At 55.2% G+C, this 15287-nt stretch overlaps 1 protein-coding gene across 1 annotated transcript in view; it reads left to right on the top strand.

Moving 5' to 3' along the window:
- The window catches only part of PADI3 (peptidyl arginine deiminase 3), a 30497-nt gene that overhangs the window by 8502 nt on the left and 6708 nt on the right, over positions 1 to 15287 (top strand). Inside the window, exons 3-13 of the mRNA XM_061395476.1 lie at positions 1517 to 1589; positions 3761 to 3822; positions 4738 to 4855; positions 6157 to 6282; positions 7610 to 7788; positions 7995 to 8098; positions 8578 to 8689; positions 10576 to 10683; positions 12864 to 13015; positions 14163 to 14307; positions 14392 to 14494. Of these exons, the coding sequence (XP_061251460.1) occupies positions 1517 to 1589; positions 3761 to 3822; positions 4738 to 4855; positions 6157 to 6282; positions 7610 to 7788; positions 7995 to 8098; positions 8578 to 8689; positions 10576 to 10683; positions 12864 to 13015; positions 14163 to 14307; positions 14392 to 14494 (1282 nt within the window). The remainder of the gene's footprint in view (positions 1 to 1516; positions 1590 to 3760; positions 3823 to 4737; positions 4856 to 6156; positions 6283 to 7609; positions 7789 to 7994; positions 8099 to 8577; positions 8690 to 10575; positions 10684 to 12863; positions 13016 to 14162; positions 14308 to 14391; positions 14495 to 15287) is intronic.

Genomic DNA, 15287 nt, shown 5'->3' with positions numbered 1-15287 from the left:
TAGAGCTCAGGGGTCAGACCTGCCTGACTCCTGGGGACAAGCTCCCTCCGTGAGCCCCACGTCTTTCCCACCCAGGGATCCGAATTAGCCTATCCAGGGAGTTTCATGCGGCAGGTGGGGCAGGATTCCACGAATCTATTTTACAAGGAGATAGACCAAGAAGGGGCATGGCTTACCTGAAGTCACGTGATCAGTGAGTAGCCAAGTGGGTAAGGGTCAGGACAGAGGCCCCCGGAGCCCGGCGAGAAGGTGAGCCAGCCTGTGATGGGCGCCCAGCACTGAGCCAGGGACAGTGCGGAGGCTGCCACTCTCTGAATTCCTTGGCCCCGAGGACCACAGGGACAGAGGAGGGCCATCAGAACATCCCTGCCTTTGTCCGGGGTCCAGGTAACCGTGTGCCTGAAGCGAGCATCCCTGCTGGGGCTTGTCACTTGGGGGTTCACAGCTGCAGGATTTCGGGGCTCTCAGGACTGAGGAGGGACGGGTCTTGGTAAGTTCCTGAGCCCCCTGGGAGACAGGACATCAGAGCCCGAGAGCTGAGGGACCGCATCAGGAGGGAGGGTCCCGGAGCAGGGCGGAGGGTGAAACGGCTTCGATGCCTCCACCTGGAGTTCGCTTTATCATCATCGCCGTCTTCAGCCTCACCTTTAACAGCTGTCGGGCATGTGCTGTGGGCACCGTGCCAAACGTCCCACGCTTTCCGGCTTTAATCCGAACAACCTGTCATCAGTCCCACGGAGCTATCATCAGCGCCGCTCCACAGCGGAGGACAGGGAGACCCAGACGCACAGTAACTGTCCCGGGTGTCCTCTGCCAGCCCAGGCCATCTGACTCAGGAGCGCTGCACCGGCTCATACACCACGCCCCCTGCCCTCTCATAACAAGAGCTGGTATTTCTTGGGCATTTCCTACCAGATCAGTCTTCTCCATGGATTGTTTCAAATCTGAACTACCGTCCTCTGATTGTAGGGACCTGTATAAAGCCCATATTGCAGAGGAGCAAACTGAGGCAGCTCAGAAATGTGAAGGGCCTCGGTGGAGGTCACAGAACCCAGAGGTGCTGGGCTCGAGTAAAGGCCTGTCCAAATCCTACAGTTAGGAGGGTGTCCCTACGCCCTGCCCAGTGCAAACTCCTCATTTTATTTTATTTTATTTTTTTAATGTATTTATTTATTTGGCTGTACCGGGTCTTAGTCTCAGCACCAAGCTCCTTGTTTATCCATGGCAAAACTGAGATCCAAAGGGAACAGGGGCTTGCTAAAATCACACAGGAGTCAGCAGCAGCACTGGGACGCAGGTCTCCATGGAATCCCTCACAGATAGTTCCCATTTTACAGATGAGCTAACCGAGGCACGGAAAAATAAGCGGCAGAGAAGGCTAAAGGAAGAGCTGGGTTGGTGGCTGCACAGAGGTTCCTGGGAGCACCTTCCCTCCTTGCCAGATCCCCCAAGACCTGTGCTTTGGGGCCAGGCTCCTAGTTTCAGCCAGCTTAACCCTGGGCCCATCTCTCCACAGGTTCAGATTTCCTACCATTCCAGCCGAGACTCCTCGCCCCTGGCCTACGCGCTGCTCTACCTCACCTGTGTGGGTAAGTCGGGGGCCTCAGCCAAAGGCAGGGTGAAGGTGGTGTTGGGCTGGATAAACACCAGTGGGGCAAATGGAGAACCGGAACTCAGATCCTGTGGTGCTCAATAAACTTGGACCCCAGCTTATATCATCCTCAAGACAAACTTCAGATGGGTTTGCTGTCTGACGCAGGGTACCCAAAGCCGGTGCTGTGACCACCTAGAGGGATGGACGGGGAGGGAGGTGGGACGACTCGAGTTTAAGAGGGAGGGGACGATGTATACCTCTGGCTGACTCATGCTGATGTATGGCAGAGACCATCACAATATTGTAAAGTAATCATCCTCCAATTAAAAATAAAATTTAAAAAAAGTCCAGGTGAAAGGCAACATTTTAAAGCTTTTAGAAGAGAATGTCTCTTCAACTTCAAAGTAGTCAGAAGTTTTCTTTAACAAGGCAAAACAAAAGCACAGCCCACTGGGGGCAAGACTGCTAAATTAGACTCTACTGAAACGGAAATCTTCTATGCAACGGGGGACAAGGACAAAGTCCGACTAGGAGAAGCAATTTGCGATGCGTGTGCCTGGATCAGCGTTTGCAGGTGACGGAGAATGCTGGTCAATAAGAAAGAACCACCAAACAATTAATAGAAATAAGCAAAAGACAGAAACCAGCAAATCACAGTGGAGAAAATCCTAGTGCTCAGAACCCAAATGAAAAGATACTCAGCATAGAGCTGCCAAGGATGTAGGACTGAAACTCCTTCTACCAGGCGTGGGGTTCACGCTGGGGCAACCATTTCGGAGGGCAAGAAAGTTAGCAAGAGAGTTGAAAAGGCTCTGCCTGCAGGAGGCATGTTTGGAAGCAGAGCCGCTGAGTTACAGGGAGGGAACATTTCAGCTGTGATAGATGCTCCCAGATGGCTCTCCCGAAAGGCCTACCTTCTTATATGCCTGCCAACGGCTCAGGGGAGTGTCTTGCCAACACTGTCCGTTTCCAGCCTCTTCTGTTTTTCCAGCCTGAGAGGTCAGCGCCTCAGGGTTGCTTTCCTCTGCCTCCGTTTAGTTAGGACTGAGGTTGGGGATCTCCCTGCCTACCCCTCCCTGGACACACACCCACACCTTGTTTACTGGAAAATAGCACATACAGAAAAGTACGTATGATTTGGTTTGGCAAAAAAAGTTTGGTTTTCTTAACACGTTATGGAAAAACCCGAACGAATTTTTAGGCCAACCCGATATGAGTGTGTGTGTGTTGGCGGGGTTGGAGGGGCGGATACAAGAACAGCTAGAAAGCAAACCCTTGAGCAGACATCGCCCAGGTCAAGACATAGAACAGGGAACATGACCAGCACCCCAAAGTACCCCCAGGCCCTCTCTGATCGTAACTCACTCCTTCCCCTCGGTAACCACTGTCTTGAGATAAATACTTCCTTTCCTTTCTTTATGGTTTTGTCATCTGAATAATTCAGGCACACCCAAATCATACAGTCTATTTTTGCCTGCCTTGGCCTCTGTCTGGGGGGGTCACGTTGTGCCTTTCGCCCCGCCTTATGTTTCTGAGACTCATCCCCTTCTTGTATGGTGGTTGAGTATCTTTTCACGTATTTAAAAATCATTTCAATTTTTTTTCTCTCTCCCTTGAAGGTTTCATGTGTACTGTAAAACCTCCCCCAGCTTCTGGGGAGAGTGCTTAAGAAGGTGGGATGGAGGTGGGGATACGAGGGGAAGCTGAGGCTCAGAACCACATGGCCAGTAGTTGCCAGAGCCTAGGTCCACATCCACGATTATCTGACACCAAAGTTCAGGCTCACTGGCCCATCCCTGGGAGACGAGGGAGCTTCATACAGACCCAGAATGTCCCAGGCAACCCAGGCGCGGGGCAGAGTGTCCCCCAGACAGTGAGGGTTACAGGGGGGCAGAAGAGGGAGAATTCAGGGAAGGCTTCCTGGAGGGGGCAGCATTTGACCTGGGTTTTCACTCTGACCCTGCATCTTCCCCAAGGCCTCTTTCCCCAGCCCGGGGAGGGAGGCTCCAAATGCTCCTACCTCTGGGTAGCGTCTTCTTGGAAATGACTTGCATTTGTCTGGCCCCAGAATGGGCCCTGAGACTGAGGCTAAAAGGCGGAGGTCGTGGGCCTGTGCTGGGCTCCTGGGAGGCTTGTCGTGACTCACCCTCTGCCCTGTCCTTGCAGATATCACCCTGGACTGTGACCTGAACTGTGAAGGCAGGCAGGACAGGGACTTTGTGGACAAGGTAGGCTATCTCTGCCTGGACCCAGAAAGGGACATGGAGTTCACAGCTGCTCTAGGCTGGGTTAAAAGGGGTGAGGTCATTAGAGGTATCCCCCTGCCTCCCAGCTGATGTCAAGGCCAGTGGAGCCAACCCAAGAATGGCTGGGGACTGTCTTTCACTGGCAGAAAAAGCATCATCAAGGATTGTAAGCACATGCGTGCCCAGCCCTGGGCTAGGTCTCCCTTTGTAGGGACAAGTCCTTCTGGATTTTCAATCTAGGCTGGGGGTTGGCAAACTTTTTTTTTTTGGTAAGAGCAAGATAGTAAGTGTTTTAGGCTTTGCAGGCCATCCTGTCTCTGCTGCAACGGTTCGATTCTGCCAGTGTAGGATGAAAGAGCTATATAGTCAATATGGGGAAAAGGATGTTCCAATAAAACTTTATTTAGAAAAACAGGCAGTAAGCTAGATTGTAGCATGCGGACCCCCTGACCTATGTGAAAAGGAAATCTACCAAGTCCGAAACTATAGAAGAACTCTGGGCTGAATTGTGGCGGCACTGAAGACGCTGGGAGTTCAGAGGTCACGCTGGGCTTTGTGAGCAAGAGAGAAGTCCACCTGAGCTGGGCTTCAGAGTTCGGCAAGAGGCAGGGCGTTTCAGCTGGAAGGAGCAGCAGGAGCCAAGGAGGGAAGATGGACCTCATCCTCAGAAAGCTGCCTGTTGGAAAAGGGAATGCTGGCTGGAGGCATGCCACAGACAGCTGTGAAAGAGGCTGTCGTTTGAGTAGCAGGAGCTGCTGCGTTCCTCGAGCTCCAGCTCGCCTTTGGGCTCAGGGCAGAGAAGAGAGGAGGGCTGAGGAACAAGGCCCGGAGGGAGCCGGGGAGGGGGGCGCAGGCCTGGCCAGAGCCCCCGTCACCGCTGTGCTTTGCCATCGGCAGCGGCAGTGGGTCTGGGGACCCAATGGGCACGGAGCCATCCTGCTGGTGAACTGCGACAGAGACAGTATGAGCTCTGACGACCAGGACAACTGTGACCACCACGTGCGCTGCCTGCAAGGTGAGGGGCGCCCTGCCGGGAGTCTCACCCACGAGGGGGCTCTGAAGGCAGAGCCTGGGGCCAGAGGTTCAGCTTCCAGGCGAGCCTTAATGTTCCTTAAAACCTGCCCCTCCCCAGCACCCCAGCGCCAGCAGGCACCCCCGCCAGGGCAGAACTCTGGAGAGGAGCAGCCTCCTCTTCCTCCCCCTCCAGGCTTGGAAAGTGCTAATGCTGAGCACCTACTGTGCGTCAGAGCCTTTCCCCAAATTCTCATCTAAGCATCCAAGCAGGAGGGTGGCCTCCCCCAAATTCAGAGATGACGATGTTGACACTCAGAGGTCAGGGGATCCCCGAAGTCACTCAGTCAGCCTGCGGCAGGTCCAAGGTTCCTATAAACCCAAATCCAGCCTCCTTCCCGCTGGCATCACTGGCCTGGATTTCAGAGATGCCCCATATTCCCTGGTGGCTCAGCTGGTAAAGAATCCGCCTGCAATGCAGAAGAACCAGGTTTGATTCCTGGGTCGGGAAGATCCCCTGGAGAAGGGATAGGCTGCCCACTCCAGCCTTCTTTGGCTTCCCTGGTATACTCAGCTGGTAAAGAATCCACCTTCAGTGCGGGAGACCTGGGTTCGATCCCTGGGTTGGGAAGGTCCACTGGAGAAGGGAAAGGCTACCCACTCCAGTATTCTGGCCTGGAGTATTCCATGGACTGTGTAGTTCATGGGGGCCTAGAGAATTCGATGGACTGTATGGTCCATGCGGTTGCAAAGAGTCAGACACAACTGAGCACTTTCCACATTCTAAGTCCATCCTGAGCCGCGTGCACGGCCCCATGAAGGACGCCTTGGCAGTGTCCTGGGTGTGGGTCAGGGGCTTCACCCACGAGATGCCCAAGCTACTCTGAAAGTTGGCAGGATCATTTCAGAGACTGGAGCACTGAGGCTCTGGGAGGGAGGGGCCGGCCCAGGGCAGCAGCAAGTGACACTGGGCCTGAAAGGAGAGCCCTTACCCGCCTGCTGCCCGGGCGGCCTTCTCACCGTACGTTGCTCCTGCAGTCCTGCCCTGGGCCAGGCAGCGGGCTGGCCACTTGGCACTTCTGTTTCTATGGGCAGAGGAGGAAACGGAGGCACAGAGAGGGCAGGAAGCATCTCACCACTCACACGCGTACAGGCATGCTCCTGCTTTGGTCCTGGTGGCTCTCAGTATTTCCACGGGGCGGGCAGAGCTGGGACTCAGAGACCCAGGACTTGGCACCCTCTGCCCTGGGGAGGGGTGGGGTGCTGGAGGCCCCCTGAGCCGCTGCCCTGTGTCTGGCTTCCCAGACCTAGAAGACATGTCTGTGATGATTCTGCGGACACAAGGCCCCAATGCCCTGTTTGACGACCACAAACTCGTCCTCCACACTTCCAACGCTGACGCCGAGCGGGCGCGGGTGTTCCATGCCTGCGGTGAGTTGATGCCCTCCTTCCCTGCCCGGGGGGTGGGGGGTGCTCAGTTTCCCCACCCAGGCTGGGGTGCAGGCTCTGCTCTGGCTCCGGGGCCACCTTGAGGGCCCAGAGGAAGAAGCATCAGATGCGCGAGTTTCACGACTGGTTGCCTGGTGTCCCTGGCACAGCCGTGCCCAAGATGGTTTTAGCAGATGAATGCATTTTTAAACATATTTTAAGCACATTTAAAAATTTTGATTATCAAAACTTTCGAGCATACCCAGAAGCATAACACTGTGAAGAACCCTTATATGCCAACCACTCAGATTCAACAAGGATCGCTATTTTGCTTCTCTTACTTGATCTGTCCTTTCTTGTTTGCTGAAGTGTTTCAAAGCCAGTCCCAGACACCCTGGCTCCTCTGTTCAGTCTGCATCTCCCGCCCACCCCGATAAACCCCAAACCATTGCTTTACATAGCTACAGTGTCATTATCACGAATGCAAGCAAGGATATATAATACTTCAAAAAATACAAATATGTATTTGGGTTTTTCTGTAAGATGTAACTTTTGGGGCAACACAATACAAGTAGTAATATGCTCATTTTAGAAATACGGAAGTATGTAAAGTTAAAAATGAGAGTTCTCTACCCAACTCCAAAACCTGAGTCTTAACACGTGTCCTCTGTTGGCCATTTCGTGTGTGTTCTTCCGGACATTTTTTTATGTGCACTGATCGTGCTTGGTGCGTGCGTGAGCATGCGTCCACATTCTGCTGTCCACATGGTTTCTCTCACCGAGTTATGCATCCTTCACGTCTCTCTGTGTGTTTGTTTAGCTCTGCTTTGCCTTCCTCCACAGCCGCGTCATATTTCAAAGCGTGGAGGTGCTGTAACTGATCTGGTCCCGTGAACGTACGGTTTTTGTGGTGTTTTGATTTTGCAGAAATCTTGGTTCCTGGAGGGCAGGGACCGTGCTCACAGCGGTGTCCTGAGCCCTGAACCACACCTCCTGGGGGCATCGTAGGTGCTCAGTAAATAATCTGTGAACACCTTCCACTTGTATTTTATAGGAAAGACACTTAGCTAGACAGGGACTTGCTGGTTAGGGGCAAACATTGCTTTGCTAGATGCCACCGAATTGCCCTCTGAAAGATCTGAGCGCCACCTTAGAAAGGAATGCCCTCCCTGCCCCACCCAGACCTGGCCGCACTCGGGTGTGAGCCTCTCTCTCCTCTGCGAGTGGGAGGTGGGAAGCGGGGGTGGTTGTGTGGCTTCCATCGTGTTGGGGAGGCTGCGTGATGCCTCCTGCTCCCGGGCCCCTCGCGAGGCCCCTCTGCCCCCGCCAGGCCCCGAGGACTCCTGCGAGGCGTACCGGCACGTGCTCGGCCAGAACAAGGTGTCCTACGAGGTGCACCGCTTCCACGGCGACGAGGAGCGCTTCTTCGTGGAGGGCCTGTCCTTCCCCGACGCCGGCTTCTCGGGGCTCGTCACCTTCCACGTCACCCTGCTGGATGACTCCAACGAGGTAGGGGCGGCCAGGACAGACAGGGTGGGCAACGGCCTCCCTGCCCAGGAGAGGTGGGCGCCCCGGCGTGGAGGATCCTGGCCACCCACGGCTGCCTCTCCAGAAACTAAGGAGCTAGCAGCTTGCTTGAGTCCACGGTGGTCCTTGACCCAGCCAGGCGCGGGGCCCCGAGGCCAGTCTGCTTCCCCTCCGGTCTCAACCTGCAGGATTTCTCCGAGTCCCCCATCTTCACCGACACCGTGGTGTTCCGAGTGGCCCCCTGGATCATGACGCCCAGCACCCAGCCGCCCCTGGAGGTGTACGTGTGCCGGTGAGTTGGGGCCGGGTGTCCTCTGACCCTGCTGGCTGCTCTGGCCCTTGTGTCTGCCTGTGTCCTGAACACTCCCCCTGGGCTCGTCTTGAACACCCTCCCTGGGCTCGTCCTGAACACTCCCCCCTGGGCTCGTCCTGAACACTCCCCCCTGGGCTCGTCCTGAACACTCCCCCTGGGCTCGTCCTGAACATCCTCCCTGGGCTCGTCCGGAACACTCCCCCTGGGCTCGTCCTGAACACCCTCCCTGGGCTCGTCCTGAACATCCTCCCTGGGCTCGTCCGGAACACTCCCCCTGGGCTCGTCCTGAACACCCTCCCTGGGCTCGTCCTGAACACGCTCCCTGGGCTCGTCCTGAACACGCTCCCTGGGCTCGTCCTGAACACTCCCCCTGGGCTCGTCCTGAACACCCTCCCTGGGCTCGTCCTGAACACCCTCCCTGGGCTCGTCCTGAACACTCTCCCTGGGCTCGTCCGCAGCGTGAAGAACAACACGTGCTTCGTGCATGCGGTGGCGGAGCTGGCCAGAAGGGCCGGCTGCAAGCTGACTGTCTGCCCGCAGGCTGAGAACCGCAATGACCGCTGGATCCAGGTACCGTGGCCTCTGGGCTGTGAGCGCATCGAGTGACCCCGGCCTGTGGGAGAGGTGGCCCCTCCAACGCAGGGGCTGCTGGGAATATCCAGGAGGACCAGGGTTGCGTCCGCCCTCCCCAGGGCCCTGCTCTTTCTAATTCTAGACCCAGAGCTCTCCCCCCTCTCCAGAACTTTCTGGAGACTCAGGCACACTGACATTGAATATGACATCCATTCACCCACAGGATCTAGGCTAGGTACTGGGTGGGGGGGGGATGGCAGAGGTGGGGACGCCGGCTCCCTGTCCTCAACGGCCTGGACCAGTGATCCTCCATGGAAGGTCGTTTTTGCCCCAGGGATGCTGCCAAACATCCTACGATACACAGGACAGCCCCCACGACAAAGAACTAGCTGGTTCCAAGTGTCAAGAGAGCCGAGGCTGAGAAGCCCTGGTGCAAAGAATGAATGGGACGGAAATCGCTGTTCCAACTGTCTAAGACGGATCAGGGGTGCTGGGGGCCTGGAGATGGGTGGAATCACCCTTGTCTGTGAAGGAGATCAGTGTGGACTGCCTGGAGGGGGCATTTGAGCTGGACCAGATTTGGCAAATGGATAATGACTTGTGCGGTTTATCGAGCACTCCCTGCAGGCCATGCCCAGCATCATTTCATCTTCCTGACAATGCCCTGTCAGTGAAGAAGGAACTCTCAGTGAGGCGAGATGCCTTGGGCCGCAGAGCTGGTGAGGGCGGTGCTGGAGCTCCATGAACGGTGGTCCTGGCAGAGGGCTGGCCTGCGCAAAGGCCCAGAGGTGGGAGATGTGAGAAGGGGCATCAGCTGTGCTCGTTGGCCAGGATCAAGCTTCTGTGAGGGCTTCCCAGGTGGCACTAGCAGTAAAGAACCTGCCTGCCAATGCAGGAGGCAGAGGAGATAGCAGCTCGATCTCTGGGTCGGGAAGGTCCCCTGGAGGAGGGCATGGCAACCCAGCCCAGTGTTCTTGCCTGGAGAATCTGAGGAGCCTGGTGGGCTACTGTCCATAAGGTCACACAGAGCTGGACGTGGCTGAAGCGACTTAGCATGCACGCAAGCTTCTGCAAAGGGTAAGAACTGAGGTGAGAGGCCTTGAACACCAAGCTAAGAAGCTTCCGTTTCAGTTGGAAGTTCGTCCCAGGAGTTGTTTCAGGACCGGACGCTAGGGCAAGAACTGGCTCGGTCTGGATCCTGGCTGTGCTGTTGACTAGCTGTGTGGCCTTGGGCAGATAACGAGACCGGCTGTTCCTCACTTTCATCTGCTGTGATATGGGATGATCGCGGTGCCTCCCCATAGGCATATTGTGAGGCTACAGGAGTTAGCGCTCGTGAAATGCTTGGAGCTGGGCCGGGGACACTCTAGTGAGCTTCTCGCTGGACACACAGTCCATCAGTGCTTGGTTTTCTTTGCCTCCAGGACCAGGGGGCTCAGGACTGACCTGGGCGCGGCACGTGCTCGAAAGGAGGCAGATCTGTGCCTCCTCAGGCCGCCTCTGACCTGCTTGCTATCAGTCCCCAGGGCCGCACGTGGAGGCCACGTGTGATGGCTGGTGCCCAGCAGCCTCTTTGTCCGACTCAGGCCACCCCAAAGCCCTCTCTGCCCCCAATCCCCTGTGACCCAGCACAGGGACACCCTGAGGCCGTGTCCTCGTTCATTCCTGACCTACCTTGCTCTGTGGCCCTAGGTGAGAAGAGCCCCACCCCCAAACCTCCAGCCCTTCCTCCAGCCAGCAGGTATCACGGCCTCTGCCCGCCTCAGTCCTCAAAGGGTAGAGCAGGCCTGAGGCAGAGTGAACAGTCTTCCCCAAAGCCCTGAGTGCCAGGCGAGGGGGGTAAGCTGCTGACCATCCACCACTGGTGTCCCCCGGGTCTGCAGGACGAGATGGAGCTGGGCTACATCCAGGCGCCGCACAAAACCTTCCCGGTGGTCTTTGACTCCCCCAGGAATGGCGAGCTGCAGAACTTCCCTTACAAAAGAATCCTGGTGAGTGTTCGCGACCACAGCTGGGCCTGCAGGCCGAGGGGCTTTGCCCCGAGGGCCAGACTGGGAGCCGTGCTCTTCAGGGATGGGAGTAGGGTTGCCAGGTAAAATATAGGAGAAGCCGGGTTAAGGCTGAATGTCAGCTAAACCATGAGAACTGTTTTAGCATAAGTATGTCCCATATTCTGCATCAGTTCAGTTCAGTCACTCAGTTGTGTCCAACTCTTTGCGACCCCATGAACTGCAGCACGCCAGGCCTCCCTGCCAATCACCAACTCCCGGAGTCCACAAAAACCCGTGTCCATTGAGTCAGTGATGCCATCCAAACACTCATCCTCTGTCGTCCCCTTCTCCTCCTACCCTCAATCTTTCCCAGTATCAGGGTCTTTTCAAATGAGTCAGCTCTTCGCATCAGGGGGCCAAAGTATTGGAGTTTCAGCTTCAACATCAGTCCTTCCAATGAACACCCAGGACTGATCTCCTTTAGAATGGACTGGTTGGATCTCCTTGCAGTCCAAGGGACTCTCAAGAGTCTTCTCCAACACCACAGTTCAAAAGCATCAATTCTTCAGTGCTCAGCTTTCTTTATAGTCCAACTCTCACATCCGTACATGACCAGTGGAAAAACCATAGCCTTGACTAGACGGACCTTTGTTGGCAAAGTAATGTCTCTGCTTTTGAATATGCTACCTAGGTTGGTCATAACTTTCCTTCCAAGGAGTAAGCGTCTTTTAATTTCATGGCTGCAGTCACCATCTGCAGTGATTTTGGAGCCCCCAAAAATAAAGTCTGACACTGCATGGAGTATACTAAAAATACATTTATTGTTTATATAAAATTCAAATTGAACTGAGCATGCTCTATATTCATTTATTAAATCTGGGAACCCCAGATGGGGAGGGGAGGCAGGAGAGTGCAGCTGTTAAGAACATAGACTTTGGGGTGGGAGGTGGGAGGAAGGTTCAAGAGGAAGGGGACGCCTGTATACTTAGGGCTGCTTCACGCCGCGTGGCAGAAACCAACCCAACACTGTGGAGCAATTGTCCTCCAAGTAAAAAGAGAAGAACGTGGGCTCTGGGGTCAGAACAGCCCGGCCGTGTCACCCACATGCTACGCGACCCTACATGAGTAAGTTCTCTCTCTGAGCCTCGATTTCCTCATCAGTAAAAATGTGTTAGCCCAGGTCTCAGAGATGTTTGTGAAGCAGAGAAAGCACAAACATAGATAGCTGGCGTTATCACTGGTAATAAAGTGGGTGTCTTCAAATGGGCTTACCTGTGAAGCGGAAACAGACTCACAGACACTGAGATCAGTCTTGCGGTTGGCAAGGGGGACGCGGAGAGGGGAGGGGAGGACTGGCAGTTGGGCTCAGCTAATACACAGGATGGACAGACCACGAGATCCTGCTGTGCAGCACAGGGCACCGACTTCAGTATCCTGCGATGAACCACAGTGGAGAAGAATAAGAAAGAGAACGCGTATATATATGTTTAACTGAGTCACTTTCTTTACATCAGAAATTAACAAACCGTCGTACTCAACTCTGCTTCCATAAAAAGGGAGAGAATATGTCCTACAGACCCCTCCTGAGAAAAAAGGGGAGACCCCCTTGGCGCCATAGAGAGTGGAGGCTTTTCCCACCCCTCGCTGGGGCATGAAGGTGGGAGGAGCTCTCTCCTGGCCTCAGGACTGTCTAAATTCCTTCTAAGAGACACCCTGGGGAGTTGTTCCTTTTCCTAGATTGAAAGCTGAGGCTCAAAGGACCATCACCTGCCCCTTAGGCCCCGAGAACAGGCCCCTCTAGAGCAGCCAGATACCCGCCCCGCGGCAGGACTGATGGGAGGCCATGCAGAGGACAAAGGAGTGGCCACAGCCCCGGCTCCACATCTAACGGGGGTGTGGGGACCACCTGGCCCTCTCTGCTGTATCCCCGTGACCAGGGGGAATAACACGCTCTGAAACGGCAGCAGGGCTGGAGGGCTGTGTATGTCCCCGATTCGGCAGGCATGAGCGTGCAGGAAATAGCAGTCAGCTCAGATGTCCATCTTTGACTCAGTGTTTGCATCTGAAGAATGGGTGGCCACTCTCGCCCCATCTTTAAGGAGCTTAGAGCCCAGCAGGTTGGTTCAAGCTCTTCCTGGTGAGCCTGCCCACTCCGAGCCTGACTCCGTTTCCTCAACCAGGGTCCAGATTTCGGCTATGTGACCCGGGAACCACAAGACAACTCTGTAAGCGGCCTGGACTCCTTCGGGAACCTGGAGGTCAGCCCTCCTGTGGTAGCCAACGGGAAGGAGTACCCCCTGGGGCGGATCCTCTTCGGAGGCAACTTGCCTGGGTGAGAGACTGAGGGTGGGTGGTGATGGTGGCTGGGGAGGGCCGTCCCACTCCTGGAAGAGAAGCAGAGAGGATCAGTGATGAAATGGCAGTCCTGCCCCCCAGACATCGTCCACACTCGTCTCAAGGGGTCTGAGACGCCCAGAGCAAGCAGGGCCCCAAGAGCTCATTCCGTCCAACACTCTCATTTTACAAGTGGGCCCAGAGAGGGTGAGTCACCCAGGGAAGGTCACACAGGAGGCAAAGTTATGACCAGACTTGGGTCTTCGGATTCAGAAAATAAATCCATGTCAATACCAGTGAATAATTATAGAAGAAAACGGCTTTAAGCCTCAACAGTCCCAGGAGAAATTGCATTTAAATCAAGGCTTGTTCACACTGCGATGTAAATGATTAATATCAGATCTTTCCCCGAGAGCAAAAGCGGGGTACAGGACATGAAAACGGAGACAGCAGTGACGCAAAGAAGGGGAGTAACACGATACAGGGATGCTGACGGAAAACAAAAGGAATCGTGTGACAACGGTTATTTGCTGTGGGAAGAGAGCAAGACAGAGCCAACCAAATTCAGCAAAGTGGTTAGAGCAGACTTGTGCTCAGATAACAGGTGAAACCAGAAGCTTTGAAGGGGACCACCTGTCTTCAAACGCATGATCTCACAGACAGAGGACGTTTGGGCCATGCCATTCAATACTTTTTCAGAAGGCAAGAGTAAAAGGGGGTTTGAGTTCACGAAAATAAAATCCTGGGGCTGTGAGACAAGATCACCCTCTCTCCCTGCTGATATGTGGGAAGCTGAGGCTGCAGCAAGAGAGATGTCAGTTAGACTCTAGGAAGAACTGCCCAGCCTCGGGTTGAATATGCGGGTGACATCTGTCACTTGGAGAACATGAGGGTGGGTCTGAGGGTGATCCTGAGGATCTACCTGGATGGGGAGACCGGGATGGTAAGCTGTGATTGAGCTGCCTGTGTCTGCCTCGTAGAGAACTCACCTTGAGTGTAACTTAAATGTATATTTATTCATCATCTTTCCTGATTACAAAGGCAGTGCAAGCTTTTTACAGACGTTGCAGAATCTTGAACTCTCGTCCTTCTGTTTCTGTGTATATTCTCTTCAGTTAAAGTTTTTTTGACCCCTTGGGCCCCAGGTCAAGGGGCCGCCGGGTCACTCAGGTGGTCCGGGACTTCCTGCATGCCCAGAGGGTGCAGCCGCCCGTCGAGCTCTTCGTGGACTGGCTGGCGGTCGGCCACGTGGACGAGTTTCTGAGCTTCGTCCCTGTCGCTGACGGGAAGGTGAGGACCCGGGGGACAGATCTGGGCCCGAGACTGAGCCGAGCGGAGGAGAGGGGCTCAGCTGAGTCTGTTCTCTGCACACAGGGCTTCCGGATGCTCCTGGCCAGCCCCAGCGCCTGCCTTAAGCTCTTCCAGGAAAAGCAGAAGTGGGGCCACGGGGGCGCCCTCCTGTTCCAAGGAGTTGCCGGTGGGTGCTGTGCCCCCCATCGCCGCTTTCCTGTCCCCCTTGCCACATCACGGCTCGAGAGGGAAATGTCCTGCTCTAAGGTGGCCTGTCCCCCAGGTCTGAGACCCCTTGGCTCAGCAGGCCCCGCAGTCCACAGCGGGAGCAGAGCTGGCAGGGAGTGCCCCGGAGGATGATGGGGGGTTGGCCGCGGGCACAGCAGAGTCACAGTCTGGCAGGGAGCGCCACGGTTCATGATGGGGGGTTGGCCACGGCCACTCAGAGACAGGGTCCACTCTGGGGCGTGTGACCAGCGCAGTCATACAGGGGCCTCTGCGCTGAAGGGCCTAGCACTTGGGATTCGATGCTCTGCCCCTTCCTGTCTTGAAAGTCTGAATAGTTTGTGTTTTGTGAGTGAGATATGACTGATCAGTGGAACATCTATTGGGAGCTTGGATCCCGGGCTCAGGAACATTCCTGCCATGGACCAAACCTCCCTCCAAGAGAAAAGCATTCACAGAACTTAAAAGCTCCCACATGCAACTTCCTACAGCTATTTCCCACCCCCCGGAGCCCCAGCTGTAAAATGGAAGAAATACAGTTGCCCCCATCCCCCTCTCTCCCACTGGGACTGTGAACAGACTCCTTGAGCTCAGATCAAACCTGGAAAATTCTCAAATCCAAATTTCATGTACCGGGCAGAGGGAAAGCCATCTTCATCTTCCTTAGAAGCAGGGGTTTGCAGTGAGCAGGGCCCAGAGAGAGGCTGAGCCCACAGCTGTCGGGCCACGTGTAACCACCGGATGGCCCCAGAGAG

This window comes from Bos javanicus, chromosome 2, assembly GCF_032452875.1.
Source record: "Bos javanicus breed banteng chromosome 2, ARS-OSU_banteng_1.0, whole genome shotgun sequence".
Taxonomy (NCBI): Eukaryota; Metazoa; Chordata; class Mammalia; order Artiodactyla; family Bovidae; genus Bos; species Bos javanicus.
The sequence above is the reverse complement of the archived record's forward strand: the minus strand, read 5'-3'. Positions and strand labels throughout refer to the sequence as shown.